Source organism: Trichosurus vulpecula, chromosome 4, assembly GCF_011100635.1.
Source record: "Trichosurus vulpecula isolate mTriVul1 chromosome 4, mTriVul1.pri, whole genome shotgun sequence".
Taxonomy (NCBI): domain Eukaryota; kingdom Metazoa; phylum Chordata; class Mammalia; order Diprotodontia; family Phalangeridae; genus Trichosurus; species Trichosurus vulpecula.
This window is the reverse complement of record NC_050576.1, coordinates 166,579,816-166,599,955: the sequence shown is the minus strand read 5'-3', so window position 1 is coordinate 166,599,955 and position 20,140 is coordinate 166,579,816. Positions and strand designations below refer to the sequence as shown.

Here is a 20,140-nt window from a genome sequence, read left to right as displayed (position 1 = left end):
GAAAGTGTAGAGGCAGAAGATGAGCTTTTATAATCTGAAAACTGAGTTCCTTCACAATTTCTCTTTTTTTCACCAAGTTTTTATTTATCTTTAGATTTTGCCGAGGCTGTAAAATTGATTGTGCTGAAGACAGAGCTTTCATTGGAAATGCTTATATTGCTGTGGATTGGGACCCAACAGCTCTTCACCTTCGCTACCAAACATCACAGGAACGAGTAAGAACAAAATACTAGACAGATCCTTCTCAGTACCTTATAAGGTCTTAATTCTCAAAAGCATTTTTATTAGCTTTGAAATTATCCCTCTGTTCTAACTACATCATGCCATTCTGTTGTGAGCGTATCTTAGTACAAGGAAGAGAATCAGTGATTCTCTGAATAGTACTCAGGCTTTGTGTTGTCTGAGCTTTTCTGTCGTCTGCTATACTACTTTAATTATAATTATATTTGGCCATTAAAAGTTATGAATAATACTGAAAAGAAACTCCAGAATGAAAACTTTGGGTTGCAAATGCCTTTTGCAAGTTGGTTAAGGGCCAGCATGAGGCTGCAGTTTTTGATAACTAAAAACCATTTAGCCCAGTTATACTCAAACTATAATTGCCATCTTTGATTTAACAGTGTAGTACAGTCTTCTCTAGGGTGAACATGCCTAATTTCTTCAGCTGATCATCTTATAACATGGATTCAAAACTTTCCATCATACTGGTTACCTACCTCTAGAGAATTTCTGACATATTAATGACCTTAACCCATAGTAGCCAGAAGTAAACAGTGTTCCATATGTGGTCACCTTGAAGCTGTGTTTTTATTCATGTAGCCCTATATGTCATTAGTTTTTTGGCTGCCACATCACACAACTGACTCATTAAACTGGCAGACCACTAAAACTTCCAGACCTTTTTCAGAACTCTCTGTACCTCTCCCATCTTATCATTTTTCTTTGACCCCCTCGTTCTAATGAGCAATCTAATCTTATGAAGATGATTTTTGGACTCAAGAGTAAGACTTGATATTTATCCCTTTTGAATTTCATCTCATCAGATTTAGGCTATTGCGCTAGCCTGTCTGAGATCTTTTGGATCCCAACTCTATTGGCTATTGTCTTAGCTAGAAAAAGTGACTATATCAATGTTCCATGTTTGCAAACTGCTTTCATTAACTGTTTCTCCAAGTCAGTTCCATAAGTTTGGTTAGTAAGTTTGATGTTCAGCTTTCATGGAAAGTGATTAATCATGTTTTGTTTAAGTCCATCTTAAGTTACTGAGAATTGGGGTGTTCTACCAGCTCTGGACCTGGTAGTCTGGTAGTCTACCTTGTTGAAAGGCTTTTATTGGCTATTGTCCTTAAATTGGTGAAAACCTAGGGAACTAGCTGGAAGAAGTGTAGCTATTTGGAGAGATAATGTTCTTTCTTTCTTGGCTCTGCAACCTCTGAGGAAATTTAGGTTGTCAACAATTAGAGGAATCAAGTCTCCTCTCCACACTTACCAAAATGATGCTGATGTACAAAATTAAAACAGATTTCTGGCAGGCAGATCAGCTCCCCTATATCTACTCCACTCAAAATTTGCATCAGATTGATCAAGAAATATAATGGGGAGAAAAAGATATATAATTAAAAACTACACTAAGTTCTTCCACCCAAGAACTATACAAAAAATCAGCCAGAAGCCCACAATTCCCGCCCCCAGCCACACACACACTTAGGAATACAAGCTGCCAAGCAGGACTAGAAATGGTCCAAAAATAATACTAATAGCCTTTGAGACAAGTCTTGTCTGAGGTAACAGGAGTAGAGGCTCCTCAGGGAAAATCTCAGAGTAGTTCGAAACCATAGCTAGAAATGTCAAAACCTCCAAGAGCAGCAGCACACAAACAATGATAGTCCTGTACGCTATGATTCCTAGCCCAGTGACCTGAAATGCCAAAGAGGGCCCTGAAGCATTCTGAACCTCAGAAATCCAGATGGACCCTAACTCTAGGAGGCAAAGAGATCGAAACCAAGTGATAAAGGGCTAACCATTCCACCTAAAAGCCTACCAGGGAGCACAGCCTAGCCCTTACACAAAGCCCCAGTTCAGGAACTAAGGCTGCAGAGACTACTATAAAGAATTATTGTACCTCCAGAAGTGCTTCAAAATCTCAAACAAAAGGAGACGGTGCTTCTGTAACAATAGCAAGCCAGAGATTCGAGGGAGGAAAGTGGATTTTCAAACAAGAATTACATGAATACCTAGAACAAACAAAGCAAGAGGTTTAAAAAACAAACCAAAAAAAAAAACTTCAATAGAATTGGAAGGCAAATGTATGTCTTATTACAGAAACTGGTAAACCTTATCCAAGTAATGGACTCCTTGAGAATTAGAAGAAAGCAAGCAAATATAGCAAGCCACTATAAAGTAACAATACATATTAGAACAAATCAAAATTTTGAAAAATAGAATAAAATTAAAGATATCTGAAATAAAAAACAACTGACCCTTTTAAAAAGGTCAAGGAGAAAGAATTTAAGGATTTTTTTTTCCATTGAGGGGAGGGTGTAAGAAAGAGAAAAAATAAATTTTAGTTAATTGAAAAGATTAAATTAGAAAAAGAATCCTTGGACACCCTGAAAATTTTTATTTTAAAGAAATAGCCTAGACACTAATTTTTCAAGAAATCATAAATGGAAACTGCTCAGATCTGTTAGAAGCAAAGGGCAAAATGACAACAGAAGGAATCCACCAATCACTTCCTGAACAAAACTTCAAAAGGAAAATTTCCAAGAATGTCATATCCAAAATCCATAGTATTCATGTCAGAGAAAAAAGTGCCACAAGTACCCAAAAAGAATTTCAGGTACCAAGGAGCTACAACTGTGTCATCATAATTAATCCAGCTTCTAATGATGCAAAATTCAATTTCATGAGAATTATAAAATGATACTAGATCACATTTAACTCAGGCCAGAACTTCAAATAATGTGATTCATTGTGAGCTAGTCAAGGATTTTAACACACTGCTATCTCATCGGTCAGCATTTGCCTTTTGTCATGTGTGGATGTGATGTGTAACATACCATGTTACCAACAGTTGTAATTTTTTTAAATGACCCCTTAACAGAATGGACAAAAGGAAAAATACTTCAGAAGAAAACACTGCCAGAACAACAAAGAAGAGACTTGTAATTACATTGGAACAAAATAGTAAATGATGAGATGTTGGAATGCCTGAATCTACAATATGAAATACTATAAAGCATGCAGGTGAAATAAAAGGCAAAAGCAAAAAAGGCAAAAGCAAAGTTGCATCAGCTTTTTCTGGTTTGCAAACGACTATCAGAAAAAGAAGTGTTACAGTGATAGAAATGGAGTGTCTTTTAGCTGTATGGATTGAGGATTGTAATCAAAAAGACATTGCTCCTAGAGCTCCCATTCATACAATGATACAGGTTTATTTGAGACAGTGAAACACGATGAAAATGAAGTAGATAATAAAGAAACTTTTACTGCAAGAATTGGTAGGTTTGATCACTTTAAAAATTAAATACATTGGCATGATATTAAAATAATAACAGAGACAGCTAGTAGAGATGAGGTCACAGCAGTTAAATATCCTAATGTTTTAAATAATAGAAAAAAAGATGAATGTATTGATTAACACATTTTTTAATGTGGTTAAAACAGGCTTATTCTGAAAAAGATTGCTTTCCAGAACATACATTACCAAGAAAGAAAAAAAACTCAACCTGGATTTAATATTTACGGATTGCCTAACACTTTTATTGGGAAGTAATGTTGAAGGGTATTTTAATGAAAACCAATGCTTATTTATCATTCTCAAAATTCTTTCACTTCAAGAGGCTACAAACATTGATCATTTCTAGTTCTTTGATCTGGAACCAATTACCATATTTTTACACATAATTAGTGTGAATTCAAATAATTGAGATACTTCAAAGGATTAATTATTTATACTGATCAGGACCTATCTATATAGTCAGGCTCATATAAGCCCTGGTAGCTTCTCCTAAAAATGGGGTGGGAGAGCTTGGAACATAGCATTCCAAAAGGCAAAAGATAGCTTTCAACCTTTAAGAATTTGGATGCTCTATACCATTTGGTGAATACATATTTAGTATTGATATTACTTCATGGTCTATGGTACCTTCAAGATATAGTTTCCTTGCTTATCTCTTTTAGTTAGATTTATTTTCGCTTTTGCTTTGTCTAAGATCATGATTGTTACCCCTGATTTTTTTTACTTCAGCTGATGCATAATAGATTCTCCTCCAGCCCTCTTACCTTTCCTCTGTGTATATGTCTCTGCTTCAAGTGTGTTTCTTATAAACAACATATTGTAGGATTCTGGTTTTTGATCCACTCTGCTATCTGCTTGTGTTTTATGCAAACAAAAGAATTCAAGAGAAATCTGAAAAGGTAACTTCATTTGAGCAGCTGGAAGTAGCTGTATGATGTTATGCTGACATTGCAAATTTCCCTTCTGAACTTTAATGTCTCCAAAGGGTATTAAGAGAGTTAAAAGGAGAGGTATCTGTTTGGATTTGAGGATTTTAAGAAGGGAAAAGGTCGGGGGAGGGAGTGATAAAAGGAATATACAAATACCTTATAGAAAAGATAAAAAGGGGGATACAATTTGCTTTTCTCATAATGGTGATTCATGAGAAGAAGCAAATATAAACGTGGCAAAAGGATAAAGGGAACAGGCATCATATGAACCTCTTTATTGTTAAACAAATGGTTTAGACAAATGATTGAAAACACACGCATATTAAGTTTGATATAGAAATAGATCAAACTCAACAGGAAGATAAAGGGTGGGAGATGGGGAGGTGGTAGTATTAATGGGCAGGATAATATGAAGAAGGAAATAGTCATAAGCAAAACAAACTTCTCCTTGGGGGAAAGATTAAAAGGAAAAAAGAAATGAACATGGTACCCGTCAGTTGGGGAATGGCTGAACAAACCGTGATGTATGAATATAATAGAATATTTTTACCCCCTAAGAAATGAGAAAAGAGGTGGTTTTAGAGACTCTAGGTCGGTATGAACTGGTATGTGGTGAAGTTAGCAGAACTGAAACAATTTTTTAAGAACTCTGTGCAAAGCAGTGACCACCTATGTCTCCAGAAGTTCTGTGATGAAAAATTTTACTCACAAAGAGGTGATGAACTAAGGGTGCAAAAAGAGACGTACATTTTTGGACATAGCCATTGTGTGAAGTTGTTTTAAGTAACTATTTGTTGTTTTACTCAACTATTTGTTGAAAGGTGGTTTTTTTTGTTTTTAATTGGAGAAGGGGGCAGGTTAACAATAGTGATGAAACAGAAAAAAAGTCCTTTGTAACATGTTGCACAAAAGAGAATAGAAAGAAATTCAGAAGGAAGCATAGACAAACAGGAAAATATTTTATTTTTTCCCCAGTTACATGTAAAAACAGTTTTAACATAAGTCCTTCAGGGATCATTGTATTGTTGAGAATAGCTAAGTCATTCACAGTTGATCACCATACAATATTGCTGTTACTGTATACAGTGTTTTTCTGATTCTGTTCATTTCACATTGTATTAGTTCATGTAAGTCTTTCCAGATTTTTCTGAGAGCATCCAAGTAGGACAGTTTTGAAAGTAATATGTGTAATTTATTTTTTATGTGTGCATGTATGTGTGTATACACACATTTTAAAATGTATGTATGTGCATTTATATATATTGAAATGTATATAAATGTGTGTGTATATATACATATACATTTAAAAAAAAACAAACCATATAAAATGGAGTCTTGCAGTCTGATATATGTAATCCTATTTATGTTCTAATGTGCATATTGAAATAATCATTTATTCTTGGTGGTGGTGAACTTCAGAACTAAAAAAAGTTATTTTAAAAGGCAAAAAAAGATGAGTATCATTCTCCATTGTTATTCCTGACTTTCTGCATCCCATTTGTTCCTTTGTAGTGTGTCATAGGAAGGTAGATTACTTAGCCCAAATGAGGTGTCAGAAGGTTTTACTAAAGTTAGTTAGCAAGTTAGCTATTGCTAACTCATTCTATAACCATAGGGAAGGAATCTAATTTTTTTTTTATTTAATGTTTCCTCAACAGTGAAATGAGGTGATTGAACTAATTTACTTCTCTAAGGTCCCTTCTAGCTCTAATATCTGTGGTTTTTCTCAACCTCATATCATAAAACCTGTTGGTTCATTCTCTATCTTTAGTATAAGGCAGGTGTTCTTAATACCATATTCCTTCAACAGTCTGTGGTATCTTATCAAGCAATTTAGACTTGATAAGACAGTAGGGAATCCAGTGGTTAAGACATGTACCAGAAAGGGTTTATCATGTAAGAGAGCTTCCAGATAAATGTAACGCATGTTTTTCCAATCTTCTTCCTTTCCTATCTGCATAGGATAAGGATAGTGACTGGATCTATGATTTAATTAGCCTGGGGAATTCCCAGGTGAGGGAACTTCCTACACCAGTGCAAGTCAGCATGTTCTGTGCAACTTACAGTGTTAATAGAGTTATATAGAACACTGAAAAGTTAAATGCTTGCTCAGGGTTGCAGCCATCATTTGTTAGGAGCAAGACTCTAAACTAGGTATTCTGTGCTTCAAGTCTCTCCGTCCACTACACCAAGCTATCTATCTAGGTACATAGCTTGTACTAAACAGAGTATAAGCAATAAAAAGGAAAAAAAAACCCCAACATTCTTTATGAGTTTAGCATAAACCGTAAAGGATAGGCTTGATAAATGATCTTTTTCTGGAAATGGGAGAAGGCAAAATATATCTGAAGCTCATTTTTTTGTTTGTGTCTTTATTTAATATTTTTTAGTTTTCAACATTGATTTCCACAAGATTTTGAGTTACAAATTTTCTCCCCATTTTACCCTCCCCCGCCCCAAGATGGCATAAAATATCTTATTTCCCAATTGCATGTAAGAAACTTTTTTTTCAGCATTTGTTTTTAGAACTTTGAGTTCCAAATTATCTGCCTTCTTCCCTCCCCACCCACCCTCCCTAAGAAGGCAAGCAATTCAACATGGGCCACACATGTATCATTATGCAAAACACTTTCATAACAGTCATGTTGTGAAAGACTAACTATATTTCCCTCCATCCTATCCTGTCCCCCGTTATTCAGTTTTCTTCCCCTTTACCCTGTCCCTTTTCAAAAGTGTTTGCTTTTGATTACCCTCTCTCCTGCTCTGCCCTCCATTCTATCATCCCTCCTCTCTTATCTCCTTCCCCCCCACCCCACTTTCCTGTAGGGTAAGATACCCAATTGAGTGTGTATGTTATTCCCTGCTTAAGTCAAGTCTGGTGAGAGCAAGATTCACTCATTCCCTTTTACCTGCCCCCTCTTCCCTTCCAATAGAGTTGCTTTTTCTTGCCACTTTTATGTGAGATAATTTACCCCATTCTATCTCTCCCTTTCTCCTTCTCCCAATATATTTGTCTCTCACCCCTTAATTGTAATTATTTATTTATTTTTAGAGATCATATCTTCATATTCAACTCACCCTGTGCCCTTTGTCTATATCTATATCTATCTATATACATTCCCTTCAACTTCCCTAATACCTAGAAAGGTTTCATGAGTTACAAATACCCTCTTTCCATGTAGGAATGTAAATAAAACAGTTCAACTTTAGTAAGTCCCTTATGATTTCTCTTTCCTGTTTACCTTTTCATGCTTCTCTTGATTCTTGTATTTGAAAGTCAGATTTTCTATTCAGCTCTGGTCTTTTCATCGAGAATGCTTCAAAGTCCTGTATTTTATTGAAAATTCATATTTTTTCCTGGAGTATTATACTCAGTTTTGCTGGGTAGGTGTTTCCACAATCTGGCTAGCAGCTTCTGTGGGGTATAAGATTCACCCACAGCCAGCACCCAGAAAGCTGCCAACAGCACAGGTTCTTCTGATCTGCTTAATTAAGGAAAGCAAGGTGAAGGGGTTGACAAGTTTACTTTTAATTCAGCATTCAAATATCATTCAGTTAGTTCAGGGGAAAAAGCCAACACCCTGAACTTCAAAACAAAATGCAAATAAATTACAAACATCAACAGACTTTGTCTGATTCAGATCCCAACACATAGTTACCAGAGTTCAACAAAGTTTTCAGCATCCGGGTTTACAAGCTGGAGGGCTCCTTAGCTACAGCTGCCCGGAGTCTCCTCATCAACACCATCTCCAGAACCCCACACAAATGGCTGTGTCCTCCCTTCTTATGGGGCTTCAGACATCAAACATCATCTGAATCACCAGAGCTCAGGCTCTGGTGATTGGTTCTTGAGTTGGCCCCTCCCCTTAGGATGCTGGGAGGTTCACATGCCCATGGATTATGTTAACACCTAATGGGGTTTGGGCCTGGGGCTTAGCACCTAGTAAAGCTCACTGAGATAAATTGAGTCACTCAAAGAAAACAAAGGCCGTTCTGGTTACAGTAGGTGATTCTTGGTTTTAATCCTAGCTCCTTTGACCTCTAGAATATCATATTCCAAGCCCTTCGATCCCTTAATGTTGAAGCTGCTAGTCTTGTGTTATCCGGATGTGTGTTTCCACAATACTCAAATTGTTTCTTTCTGACTGCTTGCAGTGTTTTCCCCTTGACCTGGGAACTCTGGAATTTGGCTGTAATATTCCTAGGAGTTTTCTTTTTGGGATCTTTTTCAAGAGGCAATCAGTGGATTGTTTCTATTTTACCCTCTGGTTCTAGAATATCAGGGCAGTTTTCCTTGATAATTCCTTGAAAGATCACGTCTAGGCTCTTTTTTTGATCATGGCTTTCAGGTAGTCCAATAATTTTTAAGTTATCTCTCCTGGATCTATTCTCCAGGTCAGTGGTTTTTCCAATGAGATATTTCACATTGTCTTCCATTTTTTCATTCCTTTGGTTCTATTTTATAATTTCTTGATTTCTCATTAAGTCATTAGCTTTCATTTGCTCCATTCTAATTTTTAAGGTAGTATTTTCTTCAGTGGTCTTTTGGACCTCCTTTTCCATTTGGCTAATTCTGCCTTTCAAGGCATTCTTCTCCTCATTGGCTTTTGGGAACTCTTTTGCCATTTGGGTTAGTCTATTTTTTAAGGTGTTATTTTCTTCAGTATTTTTTTGGTTCTCCTTTAGCAAGTCATTGACTTGTTTTTCATGGTTTTCTCGCATCACTCTCATTTCTCTTCCCAATTTTTCCTCTACTTGTCTTACTTGCCTTTCCAAATCCTTTTTGAGCTCTTCCATGGCCTGAGACCAATTCATATTTTTTTGGAGGCTTTTGACATGGGTTCTTTGACTTTGTTGACTTCTTCTGGCTGTATGTTTTGATCTTCTTTGTCACCAAATAAAGATTCAATAGTCTGAGTCTTCTGCTGCTTGCTCATGTTCCCAGCCAACTACTTGACCCTTATAGTTTTTATTAGGATATGACTGCCTTCAGAATGACGCATGCTGTGTCCCAAGCTTCAGGGGCATTGCATTGCTGTTTTCAGAGCTACTTCTACACAGCAAGCTCTGCCACACCAGCGCTCCTCCTCCCCCAAGAACTGCCAAGCAGGGCAAAGCAAGAGAACCCTGCCTCTGCTCCAGCAAAGTGCTCCCTGCATTCCTGCTCTGATCCACTGCTTAATTCCTCCCACCAGGCCTGAGGCCAGAAGCAACAACAGCTGGAGCTCTGGAAGCAGCCGCAGGAGCTTCCTGCTGCGGCCAATGCACTGCACCACCTCTGCTACCCCCAGGGCTGGGGCCAACAGCACACTCCTTTCTCCCTGATCCAGCAGTTTTTCCACTGACCTGCTAAGTTGTCTTTGGCATTTATGGGTTGAGAAGTCTGGTAGCTTCCACACCTCAGTGATTCATGGCCCTACAGCCTGCTCTGCCCCGTCTCCTCAGTGCCTGGTCTTTCCTGGTGCAGCCCATGCTGGGCTGCTCCCCGCTTCCAGCACAGTGGGATAGGCCCTTCCCAGCGACCATCCAGGCCATCTTGGGCTGGAGACTTGCTTCCCTCTGTTATTTTGTGGGTTCTCTAGCTCTAGAATTTGTTCAGAGCCATTTTTTACAGGTGTTTGGAGGGATTTGGGGGAGAGCTTAAGCAAGACCCTGTTTTCCAGCCACCATCTTGGCTCCGCCCCTCTGATGCTCATTTTTTAAAGAAGAAAGTGGATCCCCTTACACCAGCAAAGAGTATGTAAGAATTTCCATTATATGTGCTTTCCTCAGACATTAACTGGGAATTTTTAGTTGGCATTAATTTTTTTTTGAAACATACAGCCTTTTCAGGTGAATGAACAACTTAGAAGATGATGAAAGCCATAGATGTTCATGAAAAAAGTAACAGCTGTTAAAATCTAGACCCAAAATCAAGCCAAATTTTTCTTAAAATTTTGTTTCTTCCAAAATTCCCCCTTTTCAATAAGTTATTTCGTGAGGGAAACCATTTCCTGTGACTCAAGTTCCCTTTAATATTAAGTAAGACTCTTAACAGAAGAACACATTCTGTACAAAACTGTCTAAATTTTGTAAAATTTGCAAATAAAGACAGAGGGTTAGTCTTGGCCTTCATATTTACAAAAAATTCTCATAAGAGAATTCATAAAGAAGGAAAATATGTATGGGCCTTTGTGAACAATGCAATGTGGGATGTAGTCTAAAAGAAAACAGATAGGTAGGAGCAGCCATATGTTTAAATGGTAACATGCAACATATGTTTGACCTTTCTCCAAAAGAAAAAAAATAGTCATTGCCTATAAGACTTTGGGCTCAGCTCCTAGATATAAGGATCTTTATGTTACTTGGTAGAAGTACCAGTATTTTTGCTCTGGAACTTTACCTGTCTCTCAATTTAGAGCAGGGGACATCCTGATTTTGTAATGCTTGATTCATCAAGTGATAACCCAGGTATAGGGAAAGAATAAATAAAATGTTTGTCTTTTCCTTCTTCTCTATCAGTACATAGCTATCCTTTCTCTCCCCTTACAAACAAACAAGCAAGCAAGCAAACACAACTTGCTGGTTAACAAGACTCCTTAGGTTTGAGGTGATGTGCCTGAAGCAGTTCTCAGTAAGAGTAACTGATTTCTCAGGGAGTTCTTTGTTCCTTTTATCACAATCTCTTACCCCATATGAGAGGTAAGCACAAGTAACATTTCACATAGTGTTGTAATAACTCTGTGGTATGTGGTACAAATGTGCAAGTGAAGCATGCCCTGTGGGGCTTAATGCCTTGGTAGACTATCTTCCTATTGTGATCCTGTCTATGCCCTTTCCTGATTATTCTGAGTTTGGTATTTGTACATACGATGTACTCTCCCTCTAGCTTCTAAAGAACCTACAGCATCCATTTGTCTACCCTACATTCCAGAATTGTGATCCTGTCTATGCCCTTTCCTGATTATTCTGAGTTTGGTATTTGTACATACGATATACTCTCCCTCTAGCTTCTAAAGAACCTACAGCATCCATTTGTCTGCCCTACATTCCAGAATTGAGAGCCATCTTACGCTTAATCTGTAAAATAGAAACTCAGTTCCTTCCTTCCTTTTTACAGATGAGAATACTAAGAAAAGGGTAAGTGGTCATATAGCTAGTAAGTGAATGAGGCAGGATTTGAATTCAGATCTTCCTAATTCCAAGTCTAGTATTCTCTCCAGTGAGCTGTTTTGTCTTTTCCACAAACTATTTACTTTATCAAAAGGACAAAAAAAAAGCCATCTAGACACACAAAGAAAAAAAATTTAATAAAATAATATCAGTTATTTCTGTGTTCTCTACTAATCTTTTTTACTGTGTATTAGATTTTGTTGCTGTTCTTATATGGTTGTGGTTAATGCGTATGTATGTTCTGATGGGGGGGGCAGTTTGCTCCAAATTACTTTTTTTTTTTTTTTTTAGACAATAGGGGTTAAATGACTTGCTCAGGGTCACAACAGCTAATAGGTATCTGAGGCTGGATTTGAACTCAGGTTCATCCTCCTGAGTCCTGGTATCCTGTCTGTGTCACCTAGCTGCTTTGCTCTGCATTACTTCTTATAAAGCTTCATGTTTTGTTTTGTTTTTTAAATTAATTTCTATTTGTCAATTTTGGTGCAATAATATTACATTACAGTAATATACCACAATTCATCCGTTTCCCAATTATTGAACATCTAGACTGTTTCCAGATTTCACTATTATTATGGGTAAAACCTAAATGAATATTTTTGTACAGATGGAAGTTTTTATTTTCCACTTGAATAACATCCTCAGAATATAGCTCTAGTGAGTGGGATCACTGGGTCAAAGTGTACAGTCAGTTTTGTACCTGTGATTACAAGTGGGCATTGACATCCTACATACAAACAGACTGGCCCAACCTTCTTCATTATCTGTTTCCATCTAGATTGTGGAAGAGCATGAGAGTGTAGAGCAGAGCCGGAGAGCACAAGCAGAGCCCATCAACCTGGACAACTGTCTGTGTGCCTTCACCAATGAGGAGGAGTTGGGAGAGAATGAGATGTATTACTGTTCCAAGTGCAAAACCCATTGCTTGGCCACCAAAAAGCTGGATCTTTGGAGACTCCCCCCAATTTTGGTATGTTCTTGGCTTAAGCAAATATAAACAATGAGCAAATCAGGTGACCATTTTCACTCAACTTGAAAAGAAAACTTATTGTAGTAGTAGTACTCATTCATTTATTCATTCAGAAAATATCTATTTGAACCTTCTTAGATAAAAAGTATATTCTTCAGTTTATTGTGGATAATGTAAAGCTGAATAAAGCATAGTCTCTGCTCTTAAGAGGCTTGTAATCTAGGCAGTATTTCTGCAAATGAAAGAGCTGACCTTTTTTGAAGCCAAGCTCCCTGATCTTCTTTACAGAGGAGTAAAAGAATATCTCACATCTCCTGTTTCTTTCTTCTCTTATCAAAAGTGTCACTTCATTCACAGTTTGAAACCTGTTTCTTTAGTCCCTAAGACAAAAATGTACTTCAGGGCTGTAACTGGGGCTTTTTCCTTCCACAGGAAAAACCAGCCTTTGTAAGGGATTTTGTGACACTGGCCTATGAATTATGTTTTCAAACACTTGGTGAATGACGTAGGATCATGAAAAGGTGTATATGCGATTGTTTTTCATGTTAGAAGTAGCATATGAAGTTGAGCAGTGGGGTTTAGGTATTGGGTGACCAAACTTGCACATCTTTAAAGAATACAGCCACGGCAGTTCTTAACATTCAAGGAAGTTGGGATTTTCTAAAGCCTTTTTGGATAAGGTTAGGGGTAATATTTCAAAAGTTCTTAGTCTTGAGGTTGTTTGTGAAATAGTTCAAAAAGTCACATTGTATTGGTAAGTGGAAAATAACTTGTGAACACACCAAGTGTGAATAGTAAAGCTCTTTAATGAAAGTTAAAGTCTTGCATGAAAAACATACTTGATGTTTTGTGCAAGTAGAAAAGCAATTGTTATTTCCAAAATTTCCAAATCGTTATCTCAAAATTTTGTTTTTAGAAGGGTACCTTGGTCACAACACTTAAATACAAGTGCTTTTGCTGTTTTTCCTCCAGATAATTCACCTAAAACGATTTCAGTTTGTGAATGGTCGATGGATAAAGTCGCAGAAAATTGTTAAATTTCCTCGTGAAAGTTTTGACCCCAGTGCTTTTCTTGTACCGAGAGATCCTGCTCTGTGCCAACGAAAACTACTCACACCCCAAGGGGATGACCTTTCTGAACCCCGGATTCTACAGGGAGAAGTAAAGAAAGTGGATCCCCAGAATACATGGGCCACTGGGGAGGGGGATATGCTGAGCAAGAGCCCATCCTCGCTCAGTGGGAACATCATCAGTAATACAAAAGGTAAGGATATTTGTGGCAGGGATAACACAACCTCTTTGAGTCACCTTACCATGACACCAGGTGGACTTTGGGGGGATTCTTGGAAACAGTGAGCTTTTCTTTTGATACGTGCCCTCGATTTGGTCTAATGTATTGCAAGAGAGAAGAGTGTGTAGGTTAAGGGTTTTATTATGCTGAATTGAAACGGAAATATTTCACTTTCCCATCCTCATCTAGAACATTTTCAGCATACTCTCTCCTTTGGACCATCATGTCTTAAGATTTTTCTACTTTTCTATAAACCTCAGTTTGGAGAAACCTGGTAGTAGAGTAAGTGAAATTGTTTCTTCTGAGTATTTTCATCCTCTTTGCAAGTAGGAATTTGAACTGGCTCCTGAATTAGCTTTAGTGGATAAATTGATTCTTGTAAATTTATCCTCTTCTACAGGTTCTCCATCTTTAGCAAGAAAAAGTGGAACCAGTTGTCCCTCAAGCAAAAATAGCAGCCCAAACAGCAGCCCACGGACTTTAGGAAGGAGCAAAGGGCGGCTCCGGCTGCCCCAAATTGGCAGCAAAAACAAACTCTCAAGTAGCAAAGAGAACTTGGATGCCAGTAGAGAGAATGGCACTGACCAGACTTTTGAGCTAGCAGATGCCATGAGTAGGGGGCATGTGCTAGGTGGCAGTCAACCTGAGCTATTCACTCTTCAAGATCACGAGGCCACCTTGGCCAATGGATTCCTTTATGAGCATGATTCCTATAACAATGGCTGCAGCAATGGTCATATGGAAAACCACAGTGAGGAAGACAGCATGGATGACCAAAGAGAAGATGTCTATGTCAAACCTATTTACAACTTATATGCAATTTCAGTAAGTGGGCCATGAAATGGGGTCCTTGATCACGGAGGGATCTTTGGGTCATTCTAGTTTGGCACTTCTGAAAGAGAGATCCAAAATTCAAGTCACTCACAACTGTAAGGTTTTGTATTTTACTTTGTTCTTCATGTACTTTGCCATACAAATTTTAATCCACAATATAAAGTAAAAAATAAACTCCCCCTGCCAAATTTAACCATATTGATAGTTGTTTACCCAGGCAAAAGTTCCACAAGATTTGCAGGGAGGATGAGGAGATGAGAGGATTAGTGGTGGTGAATGGTTATAATAGATGGTCCCCAGAAAGTTTTTCCCTACTGAAGTAGTCTGTTGACCAAGTGGTTTAATACTTACTGACTCTAGACCATTCTTTCATGACCTAAAGGTGAGAAATCTTAGTTCCAGCTACAATGACTTTTAACCTGCTTTCACTTTTTTCTTTATTTCTTTCAGTGCCATTCAGGAATTATGGGTGGGGGCCATTATGTCACTTATGCCAAAAACCCAAACAACAAGTGGTACTGCTACAATGACAGCAGCTGCAAGGTAACTGCCTCAGATCTTTGATAGGAAGGCAAAAAAGAAGCGGGGCAGGGAACACTCCAAATGATGAATTCTGTTGAATTGAAAAATAGCTTCTTTTGTTAAAATACATAAAGCTGCCTTCATTATGGATAGGAGAGGGTCAGGAATGAAGAGTTATTTCAAATGTCATATTTTACATTCATCTCTAATCAGAATGTTTTCTAAATAATTGCATTTTCCTCTTACAAATTAAATACTGATTTTAAAAGTAGTTAACCTAGCTAAAGTGTTATGTAGATTAAGAGAAACCAAGCTTTCTTCCCTGGAGAATCCAGGTCTCAGTTTGGTTTCAGGGTTTTTATTGGCTGTATCTTTTTCCTTTTCAGGAACTCCACCCAGATGAAATTGACACTGACTCTGCCTACATTCTTTTCTATGAGCAACAGGGGATGGACTATGCACAATTTCTGCCAAAGATCGATGGCAAAAAGATGGCAGACACAAGCAGCATGGATGAAGACTTTGAGTCCGATTACAAAAAGTACTGTGTGTTACAGTAAACCCATGGTTCTTCCGGTCAGGCAAGGGACATCAGAAAACAACTCCTTGCAGCTAACATTTGTCAAAAGCATCACTGAAGTGGGCAGGCTAAATGTAGTTATTTTATCCTGTGACCCTGAAGCACAAAATGAAAAGCCTAATTAAATAGCTGTTAACATAATGATAAGATTGTTTTTGTTTGGGAATATCTCACTACAGGCTCTCACAAGTTCTCTGATGGGGAGTGACAAAGCCTGCCATTGTCTGGTAAACAAAATGGTTTGGCGTGCCAGCCAATTAGGACCAAGTAAGAGCTAGTCTGTAGTGTAGAGTCTACTGGTTATCCTAACAAAATACGAAAGGTCTCCTTAGAATAAGAATAAAACAAAAACCTTGTAGTGTTGTCTGGAGACGACATGATTTGCTACCTCCTTTTTCCTGAAGTTTTATTCCATTATATTGGCAAGATGTGGAAAGAACGATCATGAAAAGGTATATATGTGACTCTGGCATGGACCCTTTTTTTAGACCATCTTGCCACTATTTTTATGTCTATCTTGCTTTTTTGTTTTGTTTTTGTATTTCGAACACAACTAAATCATTGGTGGCAGAAACGTGTGATGATCTGCCCAGAAAGGGTTTCCTCTCAGTTGTGTAACCTCCAGCCCGTGGCTTGGTGGCTTTTGGGCAGCTGTGTGTAGGAAGAGGCATCTGAGGAATGGTTGTCCAGGCAGAGGCACTTTGGTTTAGGGTACACCAACATGCATCTATTTCTTGGCGGCTGATGCTGGGGGATGTTTGCGATTTTTCACCATGTATCAAAACGTATTGCACAGAAGGTTCCTGGGAGGAAAGTTGCATCAAGAGCTAGGTTGTGTTTTGTGATTGATGTTTTTTTAATTTTGCACTTTAAAAAAACCCCGTAACTCATACAGCTTATTGTTCAAAAAGCCTCGTATTTGGTGGCTCTAAAGTAACTAGAAGAGTATTTTTGTTCCCTACTATGAAATTTAAAAACAACACAATACCGAAACATGGATAGATTCTAGATAGTTCTCATGAAATTGGTGAATATATTTTTTATCATTCAGCACTTGGAATAGAATAAATCATCTATTGGTTTGCATTATTTCATTTATAAAGTAAAGAATTGCTGTCCCTATTTTGGCCTTTGTAAATTTTTAGGGCTATTTTATATTTACTAGTCATAACATTTTGTGACTCCCTTGGTCTTCATTGTTTCTCTAATTAGTCAGGACTGGAAGAAAGGCATATTCATTATTTATTTGAGACAGCATTTTAACATTTTTCCAGTGTTGATGTTTTTAAATATATTTGAAGTAAATGTTTTATTTTTTTCAGCCTTCCTTTGTTTGACTTAATCCTGACATGTTGACTGTCCATTAATCACCACACTACCAAATTCCATCACCCTTCCTTAGAGGTGGGAAGCGATTATTGATAGGATCCACATTTGTGTTCTGATTTCTGAGACTGGTTAATGTGCAGTTTCCCTTTCATGCATTTTGCAGCATTATCTTAATCTGCCTGCAATCTTTTTTCCAATAAGGATTGAAAAAACTGTCATTTCACATGGAAAGGATAATCTTACCAATTCAGGGTGAAATTTTATTTTAATAAGGTGACATAAGTAAACAGCAGGATTTAGGAGGCTGGTGAAATAAAACAAAATGCAGACTTTCTTGTTTCAGAACTTTCAGTACACAAAAATTTTGTCTATTCCTACTTGGACAAGCTCCATGAAAAAGTAAAAAGATTTTTCAATAATTTCCTTACCAATGTTTTATTTAAGCAGGTAGCACAATCTACTAATGTTATTTGATCTGTGTTTGTTATATTGGTTGTAATTATTTTTTAATTAAATTAATTCATGAATTAGCAGAAATTTTATTAAATTAACTATTAATATTAATTACATTCACTTTGTAAATTACTGTATAAAACTTATTGACAATGCACTGACTTTAGAAAGATGTCAATGTATATAAACACAGTGTAAATAAAATAGTGTTGATGGTATTGAAATATGAACTGTATAAAAAAGCATCAGTAATTGTATATGGAGTGAACCTGTTTATCTGTAACTATTATTACAACAAATTAAATACTGTGGATGCACCTGTGTGTGGCCTTTTTTTTTAATGGTTGTTGGCATATAAGTAGAAAGTCACCTAAGACCTTTCTCTTCAGTGACTATGTGTTAATCTTATGTTGTGAGTAATAGCTATCTGGCATTTAGAGTCCATGTTGAGTCCTCCAGTAAGCCACCCTTAAATAGTTGTACTGGGAGAATAACAAGGTGCTGAGAGGCATTCCTCTCAGGAAATGCCAGAAGAAAATCAGAGAAGCTGGAGCAGAGCAAGCTGTCTGAACTGTCCTGAGCAGAGCGGAGGCCCCATTCAGCCAGCTCCATGCCATCAACGAGTAGGTTCTGAGTGACTGTCTGTCATACCCCGTGTGGAGGGGGTGCAAAGGAGAACCAGACCTGGACCCTTCCCTCAGGGAGCTTACTGTCCTGAAGATGAGTTGAGGCAGGGCAAGGAAAAACTTATTCTCAGTGTTCAAAGTAGCTGAAGATGGGGGGCAGAGGGTGGTCTGAGAAATACCTTAAAAACCCTTACGTTGCCTTATCTCTGTGATTGATGAGTACATAAATAGAATTCCATGAAGCACACGTCAAACATGTATGGCATAGCTGGCCCTTTCCAACAAAGAGCAGTAGTTGACCCAGAAAGCTTGGACAAGAGGCAAGCCTACAGCTCTGTTATTCTAACCACAGAACAAAGTTGTATGGAATAATGTAAAATGTGGCAGTAGTTAAAACCCATTTGTTAGACGGAACAACATGCCATTTTATGAGGGTAATACTCTACTAAACTGCTGGTGGCAATTGTCATTCTACAAGCACCAGACTTGCCACAGGGTGGTGCTGTTCACTGAATAAAGGAAATCTAGTGCTTGCTTTTGGTTCCACTAAACTGGCTGTCACTTCTAATTCAATATTCTTTAGCAATTATCTGCTAAAGTTATCTGTCTAGGTTGGGACATACCTGCATTAACATAACTGAGGACACGGGGTATTGGATAACAGGCTAGATTTAGGAGGAGCACTTGCTGTTGTATGGACTTTGCACCCCCTATGGTTCTTTGTCATGTATCCCATATTGAGCAGATACTGCTATTAAAGCAATAACAGAGGAGTTCATGAATTGAGGTGCTTCTCTTCTGTACTCAGTGCGGTATGGACAGAGCAAGGAAGAAATCCCTTTGATAAGGGGAAATGGAACAGAGTATAAACCAAATCCAAACATTACATTCCAAAACCATTTTTGAATCTTCTTTGTTCAAAGTCTAGTGTCATGGAGAATGCAAAGAAATACAAGATATTCCTTGCCTTGAGGAATTTAGTCTTAGAAGAGACAAGGCACATGCTTATAAAGGGGACAAAGGGATAAAGAATAGACCTGTGATTTCACATATGGGATTCCAAGATGAGACTATCAATATAGATCTAGTTATCTGGGGCATTGAGAGATTAAGTGACTGACCCAGTATCACACAGTCAATGTGTCAGAGATTGGCCTTGAAAAGGTGCTATCTGATAACACCATTTATAAGTAGTCTTTTATATGATTTTTAAGATGACTGCCAAGTGGTGTGTCATAGCGAATAAATACTGGGAGTGTTTAAGAGGAATTAACCATTGGATGTAGTTAGGTAAGGCATCGGGGAAGGAAAAATTGAGCCAGGCCTTGAAGGAAGATTAGAATTTGGATAGATGGAAAATCCTAGGTAGGGAAGCAGAAAAGATGTTTGTGCAGGAGTGAACAGATTGCTCAAGAGACAGTAAATAGACTTCTGGTTAAAGTGGTGATATGGAATTTGTAGAGAGAGGAGTCCAGCTCTCTAGTATTCCCTCCATCGAGTCTAAAACAGCATCAGAAAGAGACCAAAGATAAACGGCAGTAATTTCCCTCTAGGATCACAACCAGAACGTGGCCAGGAGCATGTAGAAACTAGGACAGAGGACCCACAAAGGAAGGCAAAAGCCAGAGGAAGTGACAGTAAACAGGGACTGAAACATACTGGTCGTCAGACACTTTGCACCAAAGGATAGGAGTTGATATCTCTTGAGAGAATATGATGGAGGGAAAAAACAATTTTAATTAATCATCAGTAGGATGGAATGAACTTACCCCTAAAATGGAGGGAAGATAAAGAGACCTGTTAGGATGCATAAGGCAATAAAGTTTTAAATGAGACAGTAGAGATACAAAGGCATAAATGCAAAGAGATGTTACAAAGAAAAAACCTATAGTTCTTAATTGGGTGTGGTGGTGAGATAGGGTTTAGGTGTGCTG

At 37.8% G+C, this 20,140-nt stretch overlaps 1 protein-coding gene across 2 annotated transcripts in view; it reads left to right on the top strand.

Moving 5' to 3' along the window:
* Positions 1–17,897, top strand: part of USP32 (ubiquitin specific peptidase 32) — a 257,843-nt gene extending 239,946 nt beyond the window's left edge. For both annotated transcript variants that reach the window (XM_036754084.1, XM_036754083.1), the window contains exons 29-34: positions 95–215; positions 12,380–12,571; positions 13,544–13,835; positions 14,263–14,687; positions 15,147–15,239; positions 15,605–17,897. In XM_036754084.1, the coding sequence (XP_036609979.1) occupies positions 95–215; positions 12,380–12,571; positions 13,544–13,835; positions 14,263–14,687; positions 15,147–15,239; positions 15,605–15,778 (1,297 nt within the window). In that variant the 3' untranslated portion in view covers positions 15,779–17,897. The remainder of the gene's footprint in view (positions 1–94; positions 216–12,379; positions 12,572–13,543; positions 13,836–14,262; positions 14,688–15,146; positions 15,240–15,604) is intronic.
* The last annotated feature ends 2,243 nt before the right edge of the window (positions 17,898–20,140 follow it).